At 43.0% G+C, this 26,162-nt stretch overlaps 1 protein-coding gene across 1 annotated transcript in view; it reads right to left on the minus strand.

Annotated features, from left to right (window-relative positions):
* LOC138488874 (dynein axonemal heavy chain 11-like) overlaps positions 1-26,162 on the minus strand; it is a 2,478,284-nt gene that overhangs the window by 1,910,316 nt on the left and 541,806 nt on the right. The window contains exons 14-16 of the mRNA XM_069616234.1: positions 16,172-16,304; positions 15,951-16,078; positions 14,383-14,531 (exon numbers count right to left, since the gene is read on the minus strand). Of these exons, the coding sequence (XP_069472335.1) occupies positions 14,383-14,531; positions 15,951-16,078; positions 16,172-16,304 (410 nt within the window). The remainder of the gene's footprint in view (positions 1-14,382; positions 14,532-15,950; positions 16,079-16,171; positions 16,305-26,162) is intronic.

The raw sequence follows: 26,162 nt of genomic DNA on the forward strand, positions 1-26,162 counted from the left end.
ACTTTTGTGGGCGTCAGCTGGATTCTGGGCAGACTCAAGATGGCTGCAGGAAGTGATGTCTCTGATCCAAGATGGTCCCAGGAAGTGATGTCACCAACAAGCCAGACACAATTTGTTCTCCTTGAGTGAGTTCCTAGCATCTCTTGATCGTTTGATCTGGACTTATCTACTTTGCAAGTTCTGGTTGAAATTGAGGGAATCCACAGTCTGCAGCTGTAAACAGGTTTTTCCCTACAAGGTTTTTCCCTGTCTTTTGGATCTGGCCCTTCTGATCACCATTCTCTAGCCTGTTTACTCCAGGCCGATAATGGCTGCTCCGAGGGACAGCTGCTCTTTCCTCTCTTCACACACATTTTAGATTATAGTCCATGGTTACAGGATTATGATGTGTTTTTGGTACAATTGAAGGTCATGGTTGAAAAGAAGCTATGGATGCAATCAGCCCATATGGAATTATTTACTTTGAGACATGGATCAACGGATGTGGTTGCTTACATTGCTGGTTTTAACGGTTGCAGCCAGCAGCACAATGCACTGACAAGTCAGCTTCCAGGGCATTTTATCTGGGATTAAAAAAAGGAGCCAAAAGATCTATTGTCTCTAGTGGTTAATCTTATCTCCTGCAAAGAGGAAATGACAGAGATAAGGGAATCTATGCATGTGTAGAGGAAACTAGCACACTATGTAACAATGTGACCCAGCATGGCACAAAATGCCAACACATGACCATCAAAAATGGGAACATCCTGTTCCTAGAAAAAAAAATTGTTTTAGTAGCCGTTTAGTGATATTTGCCTTACTAGTTTTAGGGCCTGTCGAGATTTAATTTGTCAAGATTTTGTAGCCACACATGGAATCCCAAAAGTGCAAAAAGTCCCAGCCAGAAACCATAAGGGTAGTAGATGGAAGACTGTTGCCATCAGGGGATCTATGTATAGGAACAAAACCGTTGGTTATGGTGACGCAAGCCGGCAACCTCAAAGAAATTTGTTTTATGTCATACATTCCCCAGATTTTCCAGCCATCCTACACATGTCATAGTCGAGGAAGCACAATTCCAACATTGATTGGTCAAATAAGACTATAACCTTCTCCTCGAATAGTGAAGGTAAAATTGTAGTCCTTCATTATTGTATATCTGGATGACTTCTTGAGCTTCTCAGAGTCCTTAGAAGACCACCGTGGAGATGTGAGTCCGGTCTCAAAGAAATTGTGCAAACAAATGTTTTAAAAAAAAAAAAAAATGTTACTTGCACATCTGAGAGAATATCAATTTGAATTAGCTACAGTACCATTTTTAAGGTTTAGGATCTCAGTTAAGGAAATTGAAATAGATCTGGAAATGGTACACAAAAGGCAAGTGCGCACATCAAGGAAACAAGTACAAAGGTTTTTGAGGTTTGCACATTTTTATAGAAGTGTATTCATAACTTTTTGGCCATTGTGGAACCAATCACCCTGTTGATGAAAACGACCTTAGGATTTGTGTGGGGACCTGATCAAGAGCATGCATTCATTTTGCTAAAAAAGACCTTCATCTCTGCACTGATCCTTCTGCATATGGGTTTACTCTTGATAATTGTCCTTGAGATTGATACCTCTGCCACGGCTATTGGTGCCATACTCTCCCAAAGGAACAAGGGTTCCCAAAAATTCAGCCAACTGCATTCTTCTCCATAACCCTGTCCAGCACAGATCAGCACTGCACAATTAATGATCAAGATTTATTGCTCATAAAAGAAACATTTGTATAATAGAGACATTATTTTAAAGGATCTATAGGCCCAGTACAGATAAGGACAGAAGAATTTGGGGCTCCTTAGGACTATGATCCAATCACAGATATCCTAAATGGGTTCCTTTACAGATGTCAGTTCAACATATCATACTGCCCAGTGTGGCGGTTCAAGAACAGGATGCGGACACTGTGAGGTTCTTTCTACTGCTTATTTATCAATAACTGGTGTGAAAGCCTTGGGTGGTTTACTCTGAGCATCTTTTCCCTTAAGTGACAAACTTGTCTTTTCTTCCCATTCATAGAATTTACTCTCTGATATTCTTTACTCTTTACTTCTTGATTTATGTGCTGTTTGCCCCTCTTCCTAGGTTATTTGTGCCCCGGTGGAAAATATCTCTCTTTCAGGTTTATTTGGGACTCTCTTTCTCACATATATACAGTTCCACTTCGTAGACTTTAAATGAAGTGTCTCACCAATTCCACTGGGAGGAGTTTTTCCTGCTTCATGTCGTTTCCCTGACAGCCTCCCAGTCTACCATTCTCACTGTCACCTTTGATTTTGCAGGGGAACATCACTTGGGATATTACTATCTAAGTTTCCATTTGTTTGTTTCACTTCTCCATCTTCTCAACTTGATCCTCTCTCTCTCCCCGGGACCAGGTTTGGCTGCGGGTAAGCAGAAGTCTCACTGTTTCTTCAGCGTTGTGGTTTTGGTGTTGTTGCACGAGTGCACCATGACATTGATTCCTGTCTCCTTGGCTTCTTACTGTGTGTAAACGCTGGGCCTCCAGTGTTTTGTTCTTGCGTTCAGGCCACTTCTGAATGTCACAGGCGCCACGGCTATCCTCGACTCCACCTCTCACAGGTTTCACAACATCAGGGGGCTTCCACAGCTGCTGTCTCTGCTCTCTCTCTGGACTCCTCTGTGTGTGATCCGTTTTCAGTCTACCCGTCTCTGTTACATGGAGATCTCTCCTTAAAGAGACAGATCCTCTTTCTTGTTCACAAATGCAAATTTTAGTTTTGTCTTCTGCCAAGTCCCTGGCTTCTATAGTGTTCTTCATATCTGACAGCCCCATGTATGCCAGTATGGGAAATGGATTAGGGAGTTCTTCACAGGAATGGGAGTCCTTGTCCCCTAAGGTGGAGTCTTTCCCAGTGAGGTCCCACTTGCCCAGACCCCTAGGCAGGGTTTTGCGAAGTGGGCTCACTTCCCTAACCTTATAGGGGGAGGCTACCACTTGGAGAGAAGGGATGAATTCTCTCGATTTGTCACACCAGGGAATAGACATGGGAAGGTTCCTGCATTGTGGAGACGGAAGAAAGAAAAGGCTACTGTTTCACATTCTGAACCACCAGCTTTGTCTGAGTCCACCTTTGCAGCAGGTATGAATAGACAAACCACCAAATTTGAGAATGTTGTCATGGAGGAATAATCTGCAATGCATATGAAATAGTGGGGAGGAAAGAAACCAGAGAAGCTAAGGATTGAAGAAGGTAGACTTTTTAGGATACAAGACAGTCCATCATAACACAACTCCTTAGACTTTGTAGCAAAACTGACTAAATCAGAAGGGTCCACAGTGATTATGGTGGTGGTGTACATGTTGACAAAATTGGCACACTTCATTTGCCTTGGAGAAATTACCTATGGCTGTGACCTTGACTAGTGTTTTTGTAAAAGAGATCATATGATTGCTTGAGTTACCAAATACTATTAACTCAGTCAATATTAGACATCACATATAAGAAGTCATCCAGTTACCACCCACCATCCTATGGTCAAATAGAACAGGTAAACCAGTCTATGGAACAATGCTTAAGATGTTTTACTGACAGTTTCAGGATGATTGTGGCTTGTGGTTAACATTAGTTTGCATATAACAATCTCATATATAATGCCACTAGGTTTGCACGGTTGTTTGCTACGCTTGCATTTCTCCCAAGAATGTTCCCCACAGCGATTCCATCATTAGCAGTTCTACGAGCACACTCACAAGCACACATATTACAAGACTTGATGCAAAAAGTGATCCAGCATGTCAAGAAAGCTAAACAAAGCTTGGTGGAGAGGCACCAGAGTTCACCCTTTTTGTTTTTGTTGAAACCCAAGGAACATGTTGTTTTGAACTGTAGGAGCAGGCTGGGAATTCAAGACAAATATTTCCAGAGACAGTTTGGGAGAGGGTCATGAACCAGCCAGCATAAGCCAAGCAGGGGGGAGTAAGAACACTTCTCTGGGATACGTTTTGTTTTTCTTTTATTAGTGTTAGGGTCAGTTAAAAAGATAGCATAGGTTCCGACAGAGGACACATTCAAGTTGTTTACAATGACCTGACAAGCACCATTTAAAAAAAAAATAGGGAACCTCCACCACTGCAACAGGGTAAGGTGAGGGCTTTTCTTTTATTTTAATAAACTTGTAAATTTGGGCAAAATGTCCATCTGTACCTGTCCTTTCTCTGGCCTACCACACTAGTCAGACCCCAAAGAACATTGAAGATTCCCCAAATCATATCTACCTGGAATGTAATCATGATCTGCTAAATTCCATGGTAAATTATGTTATAATTAGGCTTTACACAATTCAATTTAAACTGATAAAACTCCACTGACTTCAGATATTTGTTTTTCAGTGAAAACTGGAAAAATAACATGTGTTGCCTACCTGGCGCCAGATTATCTAACATTTGTACCCGTTTTAAAAAGTAAGCAAATGATTTGATATTACAAAATAGAGCAAACAGGTTTTCTCACAATCCGTATTATCTGAAAACCTTTTCACTAGGGAAAAATAAATGGTACTGTTTATTGTTCTATCTTTTCTGCATAACATAAAAATGTATCTCTTTACTACGTTCATTTCATGTTAGTCATAAAGCATGGTAAATAAAGCAGTCTGTTTCATTTGTGACCTTGTGAAAACATTAGATAATACAAATTGGGGCTAAACCTGTTTTCTCCATTCCCAATTATCTAAAAAGTTAAATTGGTGCTAAATTAATTTTCTCCACTTTTTTTGCACACGTGAAAAGCTTTGATAATTTGTCCCCTGATGTAGTTTTTGTTTGCTTTGGATTTGTTCAAATTGTTGCCGGGAAAGTGGTGACGCAATGCGAGTGGTAAAAAGGATCCTCCTGGGAGTATGGCATGATTGATGACGTTTACTGAAGGCTGCTGCGTCTGCCTCTTGCTTCCGCTTCTCTAAAGGATATCCTCGAGATGCTTGAGATGCTGCACTGTTACTGGAGCTACTATGTATGTGCACCTTTTCCAGCCGAGCCGCCCTCCCTCCCAACAACTACACCTACTCTCCCCTCATTACACTAATATACACCTTGGCTATGCCAATCATTTTTTAACAGCCCAGGGATGACTTTACTGTAACTTTAAGTGGGCGCCCAATCATTTAATTGAAACTGCAGAAAAGAAACAATTAGAGACAAGCCTTTCCACAAACTTACTTTGATGCCGATCCGTGTGTCTTCGACAAGTAATGAAGAGAATGCAAGTCAATAGACAGCCATTTAGGATTGTGAAGTTATTGACAAATGAGACGTTATACCAATAATAAAGTAATATTTTCCTTATGCGGAAAAGATGCCTGACTCAAATAAATCTATATACCCTGTGATGTTGCTTTTTTAATATACAATGAAAAAACACAGTTGACTGCAATTTCTTTTTAATGGGAACATTGCAAAACACTGATAAAAAATTTTCCACATTTTGCAAAGCACTGGAAAAACACCACAAGAATTAAAAGAAATAAACACAGAAAACAGAAAGCCCTACTTATAATAAACTGTCAGCACGTGCAGAAGAGCATTAGATGTTACCTGTCACACAATATTGTTTCAGAAAAGGGGTGTGCAGGATTGAACATGCCCTGAATCTTCATTTTAAATCAACAAGCATGTAGTGGGTAAACATCTTTTTTGCACTTACCTATAAAGGATCACTCCCCTCCATGCCCTTTAACTGTGTAAACAGATGGGCACTTTGCGCTTCCCTAGAGGTATTAACGATCCCGCATATTTTCCTGGCAATTCCATATGAAATGCACCAGGGCTTATCATCATGAGTTAGATATTGGAAGAAGGTATGAATAGATTTCTACCTCTAGGATAGTAAGATTGGGAAGATTGGGATGGACTTCCTGTCTATTGACAATATCATCCATATGCAAATTCCCTCCATATCTATCTAGGTAAAGTTTGTGCAGATTCCCTTCTTTAGGCAACTGTTTTCACCCTTTACATGAAGGCTCTGCAAAAGCTTACAATTTAGTGATGGCAGAGAAGACTCTGAAATCCTTGCAGAGTCTGACAAACGTACAGTATACATCTGAAAGAGACCTCATACAAAGTGTGGCCAAATCTTTTGCAATTAGTGTTCGAAAAGACATATCCATTCTCCACATGTTTTTTTCTTAATGGAGGAAAAGTAGGTCATGCTACAGAATAGCATGCTCCCTGTTATGCCGGAGGAAACTGTTACTGTGTATTCAACTTAATCTTTTGCTAGTTGCAGCTCTTGTGGGATAATGGCTTCATGCAGTCCCTACAGAAATGTTGGGCTGTTGCAGTGATTTTGAGACAACAGCTGATTTCCTCTTTTTCTGCTTATGTTTAAAATGAATCTCTGAGTAAATGAATTGCCACACTGCTGAAAAGAAGATATTTTAGCCAGTCCAGACCAACCTTACGTCTTCTCCTTTTTATTTCTCATTTTGAAATCAACTGAGCGTGACCAACTGATATACATCACGGACAATGGATGAATGGTGGCAGGTGTTAACTGAAGGCGACAAAACTTACATCACTTTAGCCTTGATCAAATTGCTGTTCATTATATTTAGGGAAATTGACAGTTTGGACCTGGTACGGAGAAATATGCAGAAGTGATTATTGAGGATTACACTGAGCATGTGCAAGACAAGAATAAGCACATGTATATTTTATGAGTGAAGTTGGATGTCGGTTGTAAAGGTTTTTCTATGTTGTAAAGGCATATAAAATGTCACCAATAAATAAATAATAAAAATAATTTTCAAAATCAGCTGGACTCTTCATTCTTCATTGGTACAAGCGCTTGCAATCCGTAAAATATATTTTAAATATTAGTTCCATTTAGAAGAAATATCTGAGATAATGGTGTTCTTTTCCAGTAGAATAATGTGAATATTGTGTAACTGTGTCCCTTGCCTTGGGCTGTGAATGCTCTATTTATAATATGCATGTCTATTTATTGATTAGATGTTTCAAATATCTGCTCATGTTTGCATTGTATTTTATCATAATTATTTATCATAATTTATTTTTGTGTTCCCAGCGCGTCCGCTACCGATGACCGCCATGGAAAGGGAAAACGGACTCTGTTTTCAATTTCTTGGTCGTTTTTTTTCTGTCCCGAAATGCCGCAGCATTTCGGGACAGAAAAAAATTGCTTTTAGTACCCCGGTCACGCAAATATTGCGGGCCGGGATACTAATAGCAATATGACCCTCGCAGCGGGGGCATTACCGACACTCTGCCCTATAACTATGGCCCGGGGCATTACCTGAGTCGGTAATGCCCCCGCCGCTCGGGTCATATTGCTTAAATATAAACTCCTTAGGTAATACGGGAAAGTGCATTATTCAATGACAACTTTGCCTAAATATCTCTGCAAATTCCTTAGCCCAACATAGTGTTATATATTTTTATACATTTTAGGTTTAATTTATTGGGTAGTCTTGAGAGATGGGGCCCCATTAGGAACATTATACTATGATCGGCACTGCAGACTTTGTAATGATGTTTCTTCATCAGAAACCTTAAAACATCTTATATTAAATCTTAATGCCCCTTTGCTGTAAGAAGCCTATTTCTGAGGAAATATGTATATTGTAGTGACTCCCTTAGTCGAGAGGATTTTTGGTATAGGCTCTTAAGTGGTTGCCAAGTTTCTCTAATAATAGCTTTGGTCCAGTGTCTTATTAGGATTCATGTTAATTTGGGGGAAAATATTTTTTATTCAAGAAGATAATTGCTTGTTTAAAGTTTTTATGTCTGAATAACCTATCAATTTTCATTTTTATAACTATGATTTAATGTTAATATTATGTCAATATGTTTGTATTATCTGTAAGTTTTAGGACGGTCCTCTCACTTTTATGTTTTGCTTTTAATATGTGTGTAAAAAGTTTGATAGAAACGAAATACACAATTTAAAAAGAGGAATGTGGTGAGATTCTACTCATCGGCACACCCACTCCCTTCTTCCCTGCAGCTCTCTGGCCGGCCTCTCTTGGCCCTCTTCCTGCTCCTACCAGCAAGGCAAAAAACCTCGGGGTCATCTTCAACTCCACACTCTCTTTCTCTCCTCACATATCTGACGTCTCTATGAAGTCACACTACCAGCTACACCTCCTCAGAGGTATCCTTCCTTTCCTCTCCTTCCCCCAGAAGCTCACTGTCTCTAGAGCCCTGGTTCTCTCGAAGCTGGACTACTGTAACAGCCTCTATCTAAATCTGCTTTCCTCTACTCTCCGCCGTTTGCAGCTCATCCAGAAGAGGACTGCAAGACTTGCCCTTGGCCTCAAGCCCAGGGACCATATCTCTCCAGGACTGAAATCGTTACACTGGCTCTCATTGGCTGTGAGGATTAAGTTCAAAACCCTCTGCATTGTCCACAATGCCTTCTGGGGCCTTGGGCCAAAATACCTTCAACTCTCTCTTCCTAAATATCTTCCTTCTCAAGCTCTTCGCTCATCCACCTCCAACTCCCTCAGTATCAGCCGCTTCTCCAAGCAACGAGTTGGGGGTAGATCTCTCTCCGCAGCAGGGGCCTCCCTCTGGAACAGCCTTCCTGCCTCCCTGAAACTTGAGGAGAACCATCTCCGGTTCTGGAAGCACCTCAAAACCTTCCTCTTTGCCTCCGCTTTCTCTCCCCCTCTCCCCTGCTAAAATTACTGAAACTGCACTGAATCTGCAATTGGGCCACTCACCGAACTCGCTCTTTGGCCCAGCCACTCTCCCCTGCACTGCTTCCCTGGAAACCACTGCACTGTGGGACTGTCTCTGTATCCCTACAGCCCCCCTCCCCAGCACTTGTCTGCACTTACCTTGCACTTGCCACCAGCTGGCCCTTATTATGTATCTTGTTATTTTACTAACCCTGTACTGCACTTCCCCTCTCCCTTTCCCCCTTGCACTTTTCCCCTCCCCTCTACCCTTGCACTTGCACGATCTGAATGACACCTGGCCTAGTAGGATCGTTGTCTGTCTCCCCTTGTTCCCCCCCTGCCTCGTCGCGCCTTGAAACACTTGTGTATAGGCGCGTTATAAATGCCATATCATATCATCATATCATGTGATAATATGACTATCCACTGGTTCCTCTATATCGTTATTCACTATCTTTCCTTTTTTCCCAAATCCTAATTGGTTATTTTCTCTTCTACCTGGCTCTATCCATTTCTTCTCTTGTTTTCTCCAGATGCTCATTTGGTGTCCCTAAGCATTATTTTAGTACTGGTTAATAAGATGAATTAGCCCTCGTTCAGTGGTGGCGGGGGCTTATTGAACCTGTCCTTCATTTTTAGATCTGTGGATCAGTAATGGTGACACTGAGGTTCCATGCCACAGTGCAGATCGTCCTCACCAAATGCATGGCAGACGTCAGCCTCTTGTGGGAAAGGAAAGCGCCTTAATTCTATAACCTCATGCCAACCAGCCATGGAAGAATGAACATGAGAATGGGACTGACAGTGTCAATATAAATAGGCACAGGTTCCAAATGGGGGTTCTCTGCAAGGCCTGTTGTTTACATGTGAAACCAGTGAAGGCAGACTGTGCTTCTGCAACATAGATACAGACTCAGTCTGCCTACTGGCGGGTTGTGCTAGTTGGAGGGTTTGATCAGTATGCATTCCTGTTACCATAACACACAAGGAAATGAGAGCAGAGGAAGGTCTCTCTGCCATTACCCATGTTCTGCCTCCAGTTATCACTTCCCCTAATGAGCAGGCACCATGGTCCCAAACAGCCCTCTTAATCATGAAGGTGGGATGTTTCATATGACATCAAAAAAGCATAACAACATTGGCCAAGTGGGGCATGACAGTTACACAATTCTCTAATTACTATGGAAATAGGACTATTTCGCATGCAATAGAGGTCTATAAAACTCAGGCTACCCCAGCCATGGGAACATGCTGATATTAGCAGCCTAGAGAAGGAGGAAGACAAGATTCTAAAATGGCTTCTGGGTCGTCCAAATAGTGCCCTAAATGTTCCAACAAGGATGGAGCTGCGGTGGTATGGCACCCAATATTATGCGGAATTAAAGCTATTGCTCTATTGGTTTCAAATGTGGAATGTTCATGAACTCCATCTGTTTTTGAAGGTCTGCAAGATGTTCGAAATCAACCAGGAATAACTAAATTGCCTTGTTTTTTCTATATTAAAGAAATGGATAAGAAATAGAATTTGCAATTGCTCTGAAACAATCACATATAGCTCACCCCTTCCTATAAAAGTATGTTGAGACAGGGTTTTGGTCAACGGTTTTGGCAAGAAATCTGGCCTTCTAGTTCTGGCAAGAAGTTGTTATCCCAAAAAGTGATCTTGTTCGTTACAATTATTTGGAAATACCATTGCCCCAAACCTGGAAAGTCATTATTGGTAAAATGAATACTAAATATCTTATCATTATTAAGTTTTAAAGTTCAGTGGAGTGAAGGATCCTCGGGTAACTGTATATTTTGTCAAATATGGGAGGAAAATGTTAAACATTTCATCTGCGTTTGCCTGTTGTTGGACCTAGAAACAGTTTCTGCGAACGCTGTTTGACAATTACAACATAAAGACCATTGCAGATGCCTGATGGCTAGTCAAAATAAAGTTAAATGATCTTGAGCTAGTCCCTATACTTAAATATCTTGAGAAAGCCTGGAAAATAAGCCTGAATTTGTTAATGAGAACGGGTTTTATATGCCTAGCATGTATTGGATTATGCTATTTTTGTACCATATAATATGTATTGGTTTATATAACCGATGAATAAATGTTGCAATGTTTCTACTGATGTTTATAAAAAATTATGTGTGAATAACGTTTATGCTTGGCCAAAATAAAGTATTAATATTATTATGATTATTATAAATGATCGCACATTCCTTCCCTTTAAACAAAAATCACCCTTGAATGTTATTGGGAAGATCTCAATTAATAAATTTTCCTGGTGCACTTTTGACTGTCTGGCACTCAAAGGACATTGTCCAGCTATAAGCCTAAGCCTCCCACAGGTACGGCATCTTCATGGTTCAGTCAAAGCTTTTGCCCTCCTGCAGACCTGGCGATATATGTTCTGGGCTTTGCCAAACAGTAGATCAAACTGTAAAAAAATCGGACTCCAACAGTAAGGTTTCCAAGAGGTAAGATGTGACAGGTACCTCCAATGAAAGAATGTTTTGCTGGTTCTAAACCCAAATTAGATAGCAGGGCGAGTATTCCTGTTAACCATGACCATTCATAATGGTGGTCTCTCTATGACTTGAAAATAAGAGGGATTCAATCAATTTTCCCTGGTGGTACTCGTACTCTCAGAATGCATGATGGATTTAAAATACCCTGGCCTATTTGCATAGGATGTTGATATTTTCAGAAGTGTGAGACTCGAGCATGCATAAGAATAGGGTGCACTCCTCAAACTCTGGACAATCTTCCTCATCAAGGAATGTTCCCTATCACGAGTTCTTTCTGTTATCGTTCGGAAACTCCTCAAGACCTTCCTTTTCTCTCTCCCTCTCCCTTGTTAATCTCCTCCCTATTCTTGCCTACATCCCGCCTACCTCTCTGTCTAACACAGCTCTGTTTGCTGATTGGTCGCCTGATGCACCTCCAGAGGCACACAGGTCTCAGGCTCCCCCGCCAGAACTCGCAGTTTCTCCCGGGCCTCTGCACTCTGCTCACCACTACTACACTTATGGAATTCATTCCATGGGAAGGGTAACCTCTCTGCACTTAACCCAGGGCCCTGCTGGACTGGGCACACTTATTCCCTCCCCCTCCCTCCAACTTCCTGTCTGTGCACTTACATTGCCTTAGAATGTATGAGGCCTAGTTCGCCAGGTCGACTATGATATTTTTTTGTTTCTGTATGTCTTCTCCTTCCCCCTTATCACCTGACTCTCTGTCATGCACTTGTGCTATCTGAAACACTGTTGACCTAGCACAGTGTTTAACGATTGTGTGCCCCTCTCCCTCTCCTCTTTCTCGCCATCCTTCTTGTCATGCACTTGCACTAGTAGTAATGTCGTCAGGCTTAGTTTGCTAGTCGTTTTCCTAGATCATTTGGAAACTTCAAGGCCTAACACTTCACTTGTGTATAAGGGCTTTACAAATAAACAATTACAATTACAAAGTTATCAGGAGCCCTCCCTGAATTCTTCCCTAGGGTTATCCAAAGAGGTCATCCTGCATTCCTGTGGTCTGTTCTCCATGTTCAATATGCATTAGCATTGCATGTTTCCTTTGAGTTGGTGTCAATGCTGAGGCTGTTGGCTGATGAGCAGGTGAGGTGGGTTTGACTCATGCCCCTTTGGTTGAGTGGTCTCTGGTAAAGTCCTCCTCTAAGGTGTTAGTTTGTGGGAAATACAAAAAAATATGTGTGTGTGTGTGTGTGTGTGGTGTGTGTGTGTGTGGGTGTAGTGTGTGTGTGTGTGTGTGTGTATACTAGCACGCATATGCCATGCCATTCACAGCCATGCGTGCGTCCAAGTAAACAGAAAAACCACAGTGTGAGTGTGCACAGCAAATATACTGTCATATCTATGGGTGTCATTTTCTAACTTTCATATCTAAGGCTGTCATTTTATATGTGACAGAGGTGTAAAATCTAAGTGTAGTGATTTTATGATTTTACGCCTTAATGTACTGCTCTGGTCCATTTTCAATTGCTTCCAATGTGGAAAAGGGACACATTCCTCCTCTGTCTTGAAAGTCATATATTTACAGCTCAATTGGATTCTCATGAAGGCATAAAACAAATGGATACCTATGGAATCCGCTTGCATTTAGCATCTTCTAAAAGCAAGTGGATTCCATTGGCAAATGCTGTCTGAAAAGAGTAATTTGCATGCAGCATTTCATTTTTTACAAGACAGAGCATAAAAGTAAAGAGCAAATGTGATTTTGTGGCTTTGCTTGTTTTTGGCTTTAATTTTTCGCTCTGCATTGCAATAGTGGAAAATGACATGCTTGGTATCCAAAGGCAGTTTCCTGCATGCAATTCGCATTTTATGTAAAATGACCTCCATAGTATGGTTTTGTGGAAAGTGCCTTCCAATATTTTTTAAACAGATTGGATAGAGCCCGTTTTGATTCATATTTGCTAAAAACAATCTTTTAGGAACAGTTCTGAGATTCAAAAAAACATTGAAGGTTTCAAGATCTACCACAGTACAGAACATCAATAGTCCACTGTGACTAATTAGCCCCGAGGAGGTTGGATATGTGACTGACAGATAGTGATCATTGAGCACTACATGATTTTATGGCTTGGGTTGACATGAAAAGGGAAAACTGTGTCTATGATGATCTGACTTGGATAGAGAATCATTGGCTTAAGCTAAATCCTATACACGTCACATGGTATCTAAACAGTATGCAAATGATTTCTGCTCACAATTGTTTAACTTGGTGGGATGGCATTTTGTCACCTATGTTTTTCATCTAATGAACAGAATATGTTTTATTGTAGAAAATCAGGCAGACACTTGGAGTTAAGGGAAAACCATCAGGTGAATGGAGGGTATGCTAACAGCGCATGCCAACAGTTTTTCCTTTTAATGAGAGACCCCACTAAGTATTACGGTGATACAGCTGGAAATATTCAATTATACAATGATCTCTTTGGATTCAAAGTAAGCCTTTATAAATGGGAGATCTTTCCAATGGAAATAGTATACTAGAAATCGTGTTGCAGACGTTCAGATGCAGTAGCAGGGGGACACATTCCAATATCACGGGATCTATTTCAGTCACATGCTAGGCGAGACCAGTTTAGCTGGAATTGCTGCTTTGGATAGGATTAATAAGCTATCATACATGGTCAATCTGGTTCTTCAGCTGACGGGGACCCTTAGAGACGATCACGATAATGATTAACCTCATCAGATAGTACTCATCATCGTTGCTACCCTTACCCTTTCCAGTAAAATATTTCAAAGAGGTTAATTTGTCACTTTTTCAGGTTGTTGTTAATACTTCTTTCCTTCCAGCAGGAACAGTACTCTGAAACCCAAATAAATAAACACATTTCTCCACAACACCTGCTGGGCAATGATCATTTCTCCCTGACTAGGGACTCATTGACATTCTCTTGGAGAGCCATACCCAGTTTTTAGTTCATCAGTGGTATAGATTAAGATAACATTTATTGTTTACTTTTAGGTTTCCTTGCCAGTATGATACACGTTTTCGAGTGTTGAGGGAATGAGGGCAGAGACTTTGTTTATGCCAAGTTGAGAATCTATTGGGAGCCACTTAACAGCATGGAAAAGCCCATAATTTTCTCTCATCATACTATTTGTTAACAGCTGACTTATGTGCTATTTTCTAAATGTTGGGGCCAAACTGGGGGTTCAAATACTTACGGGCTCCAGCCAAGGTCTTGTGTGTTCACATAGAGGATTCCAGCTCTAGAGACTGTGGCAGGGGTTGCTGCACGAAGGTGGCTGATCTCAAACAGCAGACGCATTGAAGGTGCTAATGATATCCGTTCATTGCTGGCTAGTGTTAGAACCTGTACAGACAAATATAAACCTCTACTGAACACACATGTAAAAAGTATCATATTGGATGCTGTGTATATTCAGTTCATAGGCTTTATTTCGACAGAAAGTCATAAAAGCAGCAGTGCATAAATACAATAAACATTTAAAATCAGCAATTCAGAAATTCATCAGATCATCAGTAATATGGACACTGCAAAATAGGGGATACATTACACAACCTCACCACGCTAACACGTAAGCAGTCACCTCTTGGGTGGCTGTGCAAGCTCCCTTAGCTATGTCACACGAGCTCTCCACGCCCACTTTAGGTCACTACTAGTTGCACAGACAGCAAGAACGTCCGCAGAATCCAAACACATAACCGCGGCTTCAGCAATTGACAGATTAGTGGGGGAACCTCTTTCTAGACTATCGAAAGTTGATTTTCAGCACAAGGCACTGCCATTTCCTGCCTAAACCACATATCAATAATAATGACAATACACATGAAAATGCAGAATGTAATGTAGATTGCGTACACTTGTTTTACATTAACATATAACTGTGCCAAAAACCACAAAGAAAATATTGGAACATATAACAATATATTTGTACATATACTATTTCATTCTCTAAAGCTAGACTGTTTCCATGTAGAAATATTCAAAATAAAACCAATCACACACAACTATAAGACGACGACAACGGTTGACTTTTTTTAAAAAAAAACAGATGGAAGTTAACATGTTTATCTCCACTGGAATTTGGGGCGGGAAATCTCTGCTTTAAAACATAATAGGATTACACAAAAAACAAAAATCAAAAACGTGTGGGTGTCCTCATATTTTAAAACAGGTCAGTTGAGTTGACCAACAAATATGCTATTTAAACATGTAGTCACTAGTTTCAAATCTGAGTTTCTAGAAGAAGAACTCCTAGACTCTTGCAAGTTAAAATCAGAACATACGTTTCACTGCATAAGTTAAAACTAAATGGAATGTATGAAGGCACTTTAAATAAATTACATCGAGCTGGGCAAATTCCCATGGCAAGTAAGCTGAACTTTCTACCAACGATACCAAGAGCGCTAAGGGCAGTTTGCAAAGAGAAAACTTACATACATTCTTCATTACAAGGTTAATATATATGCAGAAAAGTCGCTCAGAAGGGATGAACAGAGTCACTATGATTATTTATTTATTTATCCTTTTTAGGATTTTCATGCAGCTTAGAGTCACCACGTCAATTTTCTGACTACCTGCATCAATTGGAAGATGGTCCACCTACGATCACCTGAAACATGAATAAAGAAGACATGTACCAACAGCAGAGTTAACATGCGATAGCACTGCATAGCTTGACTGAAGCCATTATCAACCGGTTACAGTTAAATCCAATTAGTAAGACGTCAAGACATTTCAATAATGATAAATGAAATTCACACATACCTTGTTGTCATCCATCACAGTGTTCAGGGACTCAATCCACATAGGGTCAATGTCACCGTCCAAAACTATCCATTTTGGGCCATCGTGAGAGATCATGGATAGTTCCCTCATCATGTATGAAAACAGCCCTATAAGTGAGAATCAACATAGGTTGTTTTAACCCAATGTTCTAATAAGACACACACTTACTTTCAGATACCTGTTCTGATGCATAACAATACCGTCTTTCCATTCTCGTGTTGAAGGATGAAGAAACCCAAAAAGCTCATCTGTGGTCACTGCTTTAGGGTTCATATCATTCCAAAGTGGCCTCAGCTTCATATTGGAGTAGGTTTTATGCAGTGATTTCAGAATCTGAAATAAATAGACAAATGACACATAAGACAAACCTTCAATTAATATGTATTGTTGTAGCAAAACCTGAACTTTAAAACTTGAATATTTGTAAAAGATTTTCCTTCAGTCATTTACAATAGTTTGAATTTTTAACCGCAGAATACATTCTTAAGAATTATTATGATTCCTAGTGCCACACCTTCCCCTGTGGAAGACATTGTAAAGGGGAGAATTGTGTGCGAGACAAATGGCCACTTCACTGGTCAAAGCTAAGAAGACTTTTGTATGTGAGACCTCCCTGTCTGTTTTCAGCAGCCATGAACATTTTGAATTGTAAATGATAGCGTGTCCTACACTTAGATGGAACTGTGAATGGTAGCATGTGGAATGGTAACGTGCCTCACTTAAACGCAATTGCGAATTATAGCATGTGCCACACTTAGAGATAAAATCTTGAAAATTAGCCTAAGTAGCATCTAGATAAAACGGAACTGTCAGCATGTCCGACACCTATATGGAATTATGAATGATATCATGTTCCACACTTGAATGGAATTGTGACTGTTAGCATGTGCCACACTTAGATGGAACTGTGATTATTAGCATATGCCACACCTATACGTATTCGTGAACATTGGCCGGCGTCGCATCTAGATGGGATCGTGAAGGTCAGCATGTGCCACACTTAGACGGAATTATAATTATTAGCACATGCACACTTGGATGGAGGGGTAGATGTTAGCATGTGCCACACCTAGACGTAATACTGATCATTAGCCCGCGTCGCATCTAGATTGGATCGTGAAGATCAGCATGTGCCACACTTAGAGGGAATTATAATTATTAGCAAATGCCACACTTAGACAGAATTGTGAATGTTAGCATGTGCCACACCCAAACGTAATCATGAACTTTAGCTGATGTCGCCTCTAGACATAATCGTGAACATTAGCCGGTGTCGCCTCTAGACGTAATCGTGAACATTAGCCGGCATTGCCTCTAGACGTAATCATGAACATTAGCCGGCATCGCCTCTAGACGTAATTGTGAACATTAGCCGCCGTCACCGCTAGACGAAAGCGTAAACATTAGCCGGCATCGCATCTAGAAGGGATTGTGAAGATCAGCATGTGCCACCCTAAGATGTAATTGTGATTATTAGCATATGCCAAACTTAGATGGAATTATGATCATTAGCACGTGCCACACATAGATGGCATTGTGAATGTTAGCATGTGCCACACCTAGACGTAATCTTGAACATTAGCCGGCGTCGCATCTAGACGAAATCGTAAACACTAGCCGGTGTCGCACCTAGATAGGTTTAAAATATCAGCATGTGCCACACTTAGATAGAATTGCGATTGTTAGAATTTGCTCAATTAACCAATCCATTAACAATTTCACCCCTCTGCATATACCTCTCAAACTCTAACCAAACAAACCACAAACCTATAACACAACAATCCACACAAACTTCACTACACTGTAACAACAAAACAAACCACACATAGGGCCTCATTAGTACCCAGGCGGTAAGGGGTTTACGGCGGCGTAAACAGCGCCGACCCTTACCGCCTGATTCCGAGGTCCCTTAGCGCCATGGATGATTTAACACCTGCTTTTAGCAGGTGTTAAAATCCATTGCGCTAAGGGACCTTGTCGTTAATTACGCCACCGTAATTTATAGTGGCGTAAATAACGCCTTCCCCACTCCCATTATGCCCTATGGGGCAAAAATGGGAATGGGGAAGGGTAAATGGGTTAATGGGGACTTACCGCCCCGCCAACCTCGGAATGGGGCGGTAAGTCCGCCAACCACCATGGCGTAAACGTAGTTTACGCCATGGCGGTAAAGGTACGACCCAGGCGGTAACTTACCGCCTGGGTCGTAATGAGGCCCATAGACTTGCACAACAGCACACAACGACTATCGACCGGAGAACACCCCAAGCCCAGCCAACGGAATTCCGGGTTGAGGCCGCCAACAGCACATCACTGCTCTTTTGTACTTTTCCAGTTTACTCCCACTAACTCACCCCCCATCCCCTTTTCAGAGCCGCCAGAGTGCCAGGGGACCACTCCGGTGGTGACAGTGTGTGGTACAAATATCCTTTAATATTAACATTAACATCCAGCAGAGCAATAACACAGTTCATCCAGGAGAAAAGTATTATCACACAACATAGGCCTAACAATGTATGGTTACAATGAAAAGTACAAACAAGTAATTTGAATACATTGCAATGTTTTAAATTTGTAAAAAAAAAATATCAAGTGTTCTTACAGTTTAATAAGTGCTTATCTTTAATTAGATCAATTAAAAACCTGTCTAATTGTATGAAGAACACTATGATATGTTACAGATGTTATATTTTTACGATCATTATTTCTCATAATAAAACATCCTTGAAATCACATTTCGTCATTTTCACTGTAATTTCACCAAAATAGCTTAATTTTCATTCTTTGTTTTCACTATATTGGACCCACAACCAAATGTAATGCAGATATTGTAAGAAACCGAGTAGTTGTCCAACCATCTGGAGACACAAGGCTACATTACCTTCATTACAAACTGACTCACTATCTTCCAAGGCACACTTTATGGTCAACTTCGGCAAACTTGTCGGAAGTTCCCCACTTCTGCCAAGCCCGAGGTGTTGGTCGATCTTCTTCGGTGCTGGCCGCCACCCAGAGGAACTCCCTCCCTAGATCCTGCGAGAGATCCCGGACCATCTGAAGGCACTGAAGACATTTCTGTTTTAGACAGTCTTGTCTTTCTTCGGTTCACTTTTCTACTTTTCTCTGCTGGTGGTCAGCGCCCAGATGTCTTTGTGGCCTTGGTCCTTTGCGCTTTATAAATTGTTTTACATTACATACATTATTCTGTACTTTATTCTGTATAATGTTTGCAGTCTGTCACCAAAATATCCTGGAATGAAAAATGGTACTGGCATGGCAGTGCTGGTCCGGATAGGATTCTGCTGCTTCCCACTACTGTTGCTCCTTCAACATCTGTTTACCTATTTTAGAATGCCATCCCTTATATGTTTCTGCATAGAATGGCACCTACCTCAATGAGACAAACATGGTTTACATTCTTTATCGCCACTCTAAGATGGCTGCCTGGAAAGCACAGCTGGATCAGCACTGAGCATAAGATTCCAAGCACAGATGGTGCTCCTGTGTGCCTATTCAACATAGCACCTACTAATGGAAACGATTGAAAGGATCGCAGTTGTTTTGTGCCCATGCCTGGTGGTGTGACTGGAATGCTACAGTGTCAAGAGCATTGCATCAGCAATAACCCTGGCCACAGATCATGACTTTCACATGCTCAGAGTTTGTTTGCTACACTAGAGGCTGAAGGTCTGCCATATATATGCAGCTCCACTAGCTTTGGCTGAGATGGATAAGGGAGCATCATGGAAAATCATCAAAGTTCCTACATTTTTTGTTTTGGATGCTGTTCCCCTGTCCTAAACGTTCTATTTCCATCATCATCAAATAACTTTATTCAGCCATCAGGCCATCGAAGTATATCCTAACACAGAAAATAAATCAATTGATTGGAAATGACAATACAGCCTTTCAGGGAGCTGTGTGACGTTTGCTATGACCCCTGGGTACTGCTAATGGCAGTGCGTCCCAAGAATTCAGACATTTTTTCACAGGTCTATTAGAGTACCCTCAGTCCCTGGCCCACAGTGGTTGCCCATGGTCCTTTTCCCCAGTAATATTATGGTGGGGCCAGATAGCACAGGAATATGATCATCAGTTCCAGAAGATTGGGGTGTGCAGTGAAGGAAATGGAGGCTGGTTACAATCATGCTATTTATTGTCCAGTTATGGGTTGTGCTGCTACCCAGAACACCATCTGCCACTCTCTGGTCCCTAAATTCCATCTGCACAATATCACAAGTACTATCACCGTCATAGTGCAGTCTGGAGCAGTTCAATATTGCCTCCCGGGTTACAAAATACCAGCCCTGCATGCATTTATTTAGGAGCGCATCCCTTGGTTCTCGTTGGTTGGGGGATAGTTTGGAGAAATGCCTTGCCCCTCCTAGGCCGCTCATATTCTTTATTGTTGGTCATGCCTTCCCTGGAGTATGGTCTACATGCTCGCGGGTGGGCATCATTGGGACCATAGTTTCCTACTAATATACTGGCAACTTTGTCTTCCCATAGTGTGTACATTGTATTTGCGCCAACTGTTTTATTATCTTGCTTAGATATGACCTGCTGAGTAAATTGCTCATCTTGGATCTGTGACCTTATAACTGGTGCACTAGGCTCACAGCGAATAGAGACCTGGGGCACTTTGTTAACCATGACACTATGGTAACCAATGTTTTCTTCATGCTCAGGTGTGGGTCCCCACACCGTCGGGGTGGTGTTCATAGCAGTTGGGGTGTGTTTTTCTAACACCTCAGATGGTTTGTGAAGCCCCATTGCGACTGCAGAACCAGGTGATGGCACCCTCGTGGCTCCTCTCACCCTGCTCCTCTCCTTTGGGCTTCTATCTGTACCGATAGTAGCCTCTTTATATCTGGGAGCTCAGAAAATACTTGCTTCCATTGCATCCGCAGTCAATGGGTGTATCCTTAGTGACAGGGACAGCAATGGGCAAGGGGCATAGGTCAGGTAGTTTAGGTGCATGTGGGGGGAATAATGAGCCTGGAGCTGCTCCCGGGCACATATCCGGGTCATTCATATTCCAAGCAATACTGATGTGAGGGAACCTGTCTTCAAAGACAATCACAACCTCAAGTTCCATCCATTACATGGGTTCCGAGAGTCTGTTAGTTTTTACAGGTGGGTTCAGGTTTGCAGCTTCTCTGTTCTGACCAAGAGGGGTCAGGATGTCATGGTCTGTGCAATTGCTCCAGGGCGTTTCTTGATTGACATCCCCCCAGATCCGGTGTCCTAGGTGACAGTTGGCTAGTGAAACGGGCCAGACCTATACTTCTCAACCCTTGCACCAGCCCTGGCTCTGGTTCATGACTAATCAAGTCCAGTATAATTTGGGGGATATCCACACTGGTGAAAACAAGTGGGGTAGCTGGGGGCCTATTGGGGAAATGAATCTTAGTCACTGAGGTTGTCGAAGGGGATCCATTCCTGCTTCCCAAGCCCCTGTCAGAGCAGGAACGGCTGTCTGGGGTTGTGGGCAGTCCCTCGTTCATTAATAGGTTGACTGACTGTTTGGCGATGGGATGATCTGCTGGAAAGTCTCTAGCCATAACCCCCAAGCTACAAGTGCCCCCTCCGACCCGTCACAGCAGGCATGTTAGTTTTCACTTGAGTTGCTGGCTGCCCCCCACCTCCGAACCCCAGACATACTGACTGGTCCCAAAGAACTGGTGGATTTCTTTTATCAAGATATACACCTCTACTGTGAACTTAATGGGGCTGTGGGCTTTATCCTTGGAGGCAGTTGGGGTAATTCTGAGTTTGGAGGCAGCCATGGTGCTATTACACCATGGCTGCCTCCAAACCCGGGTCCGGGTCCGGTCTGACTGAATGGGGGCCTACCGGGTCATTCGGACCTTGGAGGACCCGGTAAGTCCCCATTCAGTAAACCATTCCCCATTCCCGTTTGAGCCCCCAAAGGGCTCAATGGGAATGGGGAAGGCGCTAATAACGGGCCCGCAAAATGCGTGCCCATTATTAGCTCCAAGGTCCCTTAACGGGACCCACAGAGAACAGGTGGTCAGACCAGCCGTTCCTGCTGGGACCAGCTAAGGGACCTCGGAATAGGGAGGTAAGGTTTTACCGGCACCGGCATCCTTACCGGTGCCCGTAAACCCTTACCGCCCAACTCGAAATGACCCCCAATGTCTATATCAGTCTCGGCACCATACACCATGGTCAGAATCTTGTGGTTAGGCTCCACACAGTCTTGCATGTTTAGGGAAGAAGAATGTGCAGGATATGAAGAGGAGGGCTCGACTTTACTTCGACTGCGCTTCACTTGGGGTTTGGTTGCACTGGTCTGGGAAGCCACAGACAAACTTCAAACCAACAGTTACAGCACTGTGGCCCCCCTGAAACACCCAAAAGCCCTATACAGCTTCCATCCTTTCACCTTGTTCAGCCAATCCTGTGATATGCCAATATTCCAGTGTTGCTGTTGAATACTACCCCAGAACTGTGGAAGCGAGCACCTCAGTTACTGGGGCACCTTTAACCTGCTGGCACAGAACATCCCTGTGGGAGCGCAACACCCCATGCCCTTGACCTGCGGGATTCATCCTGGCAGTCCCGGGCTGCAGTCCATAAAGAAATGGTGGCCGTGGCCTGGCTGAGTCCAGTGGCAGTGGCCATCCTGGGGAAAAAAGGCAGATGAGCGGGAGCGCAACACCCCGCACCCTTGATCCGTGGGCTTGTGCCTGGGTTCCTATTCAACCTATCTCCTACTAGTGGAAACGCTTGAAAGGACAACAGGTGTTTTGTGCCTATGCCTGGAGAAGTGAGTGTGATGTTAAAGTATCAAGGGCATAGCATCAGCGAAAACCCTGGTCACAGATCAAGACATTCACATGCTTAGGGTTTGTTTGCTGGACTAGAGGCTGAAGGTCTGCCATGTATATGCAGCTCCACTAGCTTTGGCTGAGATGGATAAGGGAGCATCATGGCAAATCAGAAAAGCTCCTACATGTTCTGTTTTGGATGAAGATTCCGTGTCCTAAATGTTCTATTTTGATGTTCATCTGAACTTCTGCTTTGCATTTTATTTCAGCTGCTCATACAGCAGGATGTGAGAAGAACAAATGAAGATTTAAGCTGATCAGGAACATGTAAAGACACATGGAAAAAGGTGTACCATTGCCATCTGTACGATCTCTAGGCACTCCGGTGGATCTGACAGACAGGAGGATGGGTTAGGTTATTGGGAAGAGAGGGAAAATGCATGATAGATTTGCTACTGTGCTTATGTATGCAGTTCAGAAGTACCCTGTGCTCTGTTTGTGGGTCTGTTTCTAGGTCTTCCATGTCAAGAGCATATTAACATCTGGATCAAGGGGGTATCCTGGTGTGCCTATGGTGTTAGGCGTCCATAACCTGGGCTGTTATATCTTAGTGGGTATAGAGGTGTACAGTTGTTTGGTGTCTGCTGAGAGGGATATTAAATCGCTGTTGGTCTGTTTATGGAGTGTGGAAGTTGGCTATGCTAGTGCAGGATGATTAGTGGTGGTCCTGGTGGCCAATTTAGAGTGTACATCCTATGTGTCTGACAAGGTATTGGTGATGCTGTACCTTTGGCAACGTTTCAGTAGTGGTGCTCTTTGGGTAAGGCGATTCTGGGGGGATGTCCTGAAGGCCTTTATCTGAGACAGTAAATAGTGTGTAGCACCAGGTTCTGGACGCAAGTGGAGAAACACAAGAGGGTGGACAAAACTTAGGTATCGTGCAGCTTTGTTTACCAAGTAGACAGTTGTTGAAAGCAATTCCCAAAGAGAGTTCAGAGTTTGGATTTCAGAGAGAACAGAATCCATTTGGGGTCTCTGGAAACAACTTGGTATGCTTCAAAGTCAAGGTACCTTTCATTCAAGTTAACATTGAACGTTAGGAACAATTTACAATAGAGGGAGGATAGCTCAGGGGTCAACGTGCTCGCCTTGGAAGCAAGACGACACAGAGCGCCACAGGTTTGATCCCAGGGTCCATGCTTAGAAACCTCTGGGTATTAGGCGTGTTATAAATAACCTATCATATCATATCGAACTGTGTTAAGAATCAGGTAGTCGATTGATTATATTGGGCACCAGAGAAGAAACACAGTGGGAAAAAATAAGATCAGGTGCTTAACAGCTAAACACAGTAACAGCCTCTTTGGTGTGTAGTTCAGTTGGCTATTGATGTGGTGCCTTGATTTTTTTTACTTGTATGGAAAAGTCAGGCCTTTAGCATGTTTTCCGAATTTAAGGTAGCCCTGGATTATTTGGATTCCCTTTGGAAGAGAAGAACAAGTTACTTTCTTACCTGGTAACGTTCTTTCGATGGGATGGTCCGACGACGTATTCCATATCTATGACATGTAATCACCACAGCTGTGCTGCTTCGGAAACTTTTTTCGGCGTCTGCGTCCTGCGTCGATGACGTCGATGCGCCGTCGTCGAGGGCCTCCTCCGACGTCCGATGTCATCCGATGTGATAAGTAGGACGCACGACGCCCGTAGCCTCAGTTGTAGTTTTTTCCCCCAGAACATGTGACACTAGTCAACTGCCAGTCAGACACAAAGCCTTGCGGAACGTAAGCTGCAATCGCAAAAGAAATTCTGCAGCGGGGAAGGCAGGGCGGGAGCGATATGGAATACGTCGTCGGACCATCCCATCGAAAGAACGTTACCAGGTAAGAAAGTAACTTGTTCTTCGAGGGGTTTGGGTCCTCCGACGTATTCCATATCTATGACAGACTCCCAAAGCAGTACCAGAGCAAGGAGGAGGGAAAGAATTTAGAATCAAAATTTAGAATAGCCAATCAAATACAGAGCAAAGGACCGCCTTGCCAAAGGCCAGATCCTGTGCTCGGATGGAATCGAGGGAATAGTGACGTACAAATGTATGTACTAAAGCCCAGGTTGCTGCATCACAGATGTTGCGAATAGGGACACCCCTCTGCAGGGCAGTAGACGCAGCCATACCCCTGGCAGAATGGGCCCGCAAGCCAGCCAGTGGGTCCTTACCCGCCAAGCGGTAGCACTCCGAGATGGCCAAAATAATCCAGCGAGACAAAGTCTGTTTCGTCACAGCTGGCCCCAAACGCTTTCCAGCGTAACCAATAAAGAGTTGATCGTCCACTCTGACCCGGGACATGCGTGAAACATAAAAGCTTAAAGCTCTCCTAGGATCAAGCCTATGGAGCCTCTCCTCTTCCTTACCAGGATGCGGAGGAGGATAGAATGCCGGAAGAACAACCTTCTGGGCCAAATGAAATTCCGTCACTACCTTCGGAAGAAAAGAAGGACGAACTCTAAGGACAACCCTGTCCTTGTGAAATACAGTGAAGGGTGGCTTAACTGAAAGTGCCTGTAACTCACTCACTCTGCGAGCGGAAGTAACCGCAACTAAAAACACAGTTTTCAGAGTTAACAGCCTCAAAGGGCAAGAATGTAAAGGCTCAAACAGAGCACCCATAAGAAACTTAAGAACAAGGTTTAAATCCCAACCGGGCACCAGGAAAGGTGACGGAGGGAACACATTAGTGAGCCCTTTCAGAAACTGTGAAATTAAAGGGATTTTAAAGTAAGAACACTCTTCAGACGAGCGCTTAAAGATGGACAGCGCCGCCAGGTAACCTTTAATGGTACCCACTTGCAAGCCCCTGTGGGCCAAAGAAAGTAAAAAGGACAGAACCATGGGGATGTCACATGCAAAAGGATCCACATTCTGAACTCCGCACCAGTCGCAGAACTTACGCCAACGGCAACGGTACAGAGACTTTGTTGCTGGCCTAGGGCCGAAAGCAACACCTCCATCACGTCTTCAGGGACGTCCCAATCCCTATACCTCAACCTTTCAGAAGCCAAGCGTGAAGGTTGAGGGATCTGACCTCTGGATGGAGAACCTGACCCCCCTCCCGTGAGAGCAGATCGTCTCGGTAGGGAAGCCGACGCGGAGGGCAGATGGACAAGTCGAGAAGGTCCGGGTACCACGTCCTCCGAGCCCACGCCGGAGCAATGAGGATCATCCGGGAACCGAACTTCCGTAACCTCCGCAGCACTTGCGGGATGACGGGGACTGGAGGAAACGCGTACAGCAGCGGGAATGACCACTCCACCACGAACGCGTCTCCTAAGGCTCCTTTTGGAGAAAATTCCCGCGAGCAAAACCTTTCGCACTTCCGGTTGACAATGGAGGCGAAGA

This window comes from Ambystoma mexicanum, chromosome 9, assembly GCF_040938575.1.
Source record: "Ambystoma mexicanum isolate Mex_15411 chromosome 9, UKY_AmexF1_1, whole genome shotgun sequence".
Classification (NCBI taxonomy): Eukaryota; Metazoa; Chordata; class Amphibia; order Caudata; family Ambystomatidae; genus Ambystoma; species Ambystoma mexicanum.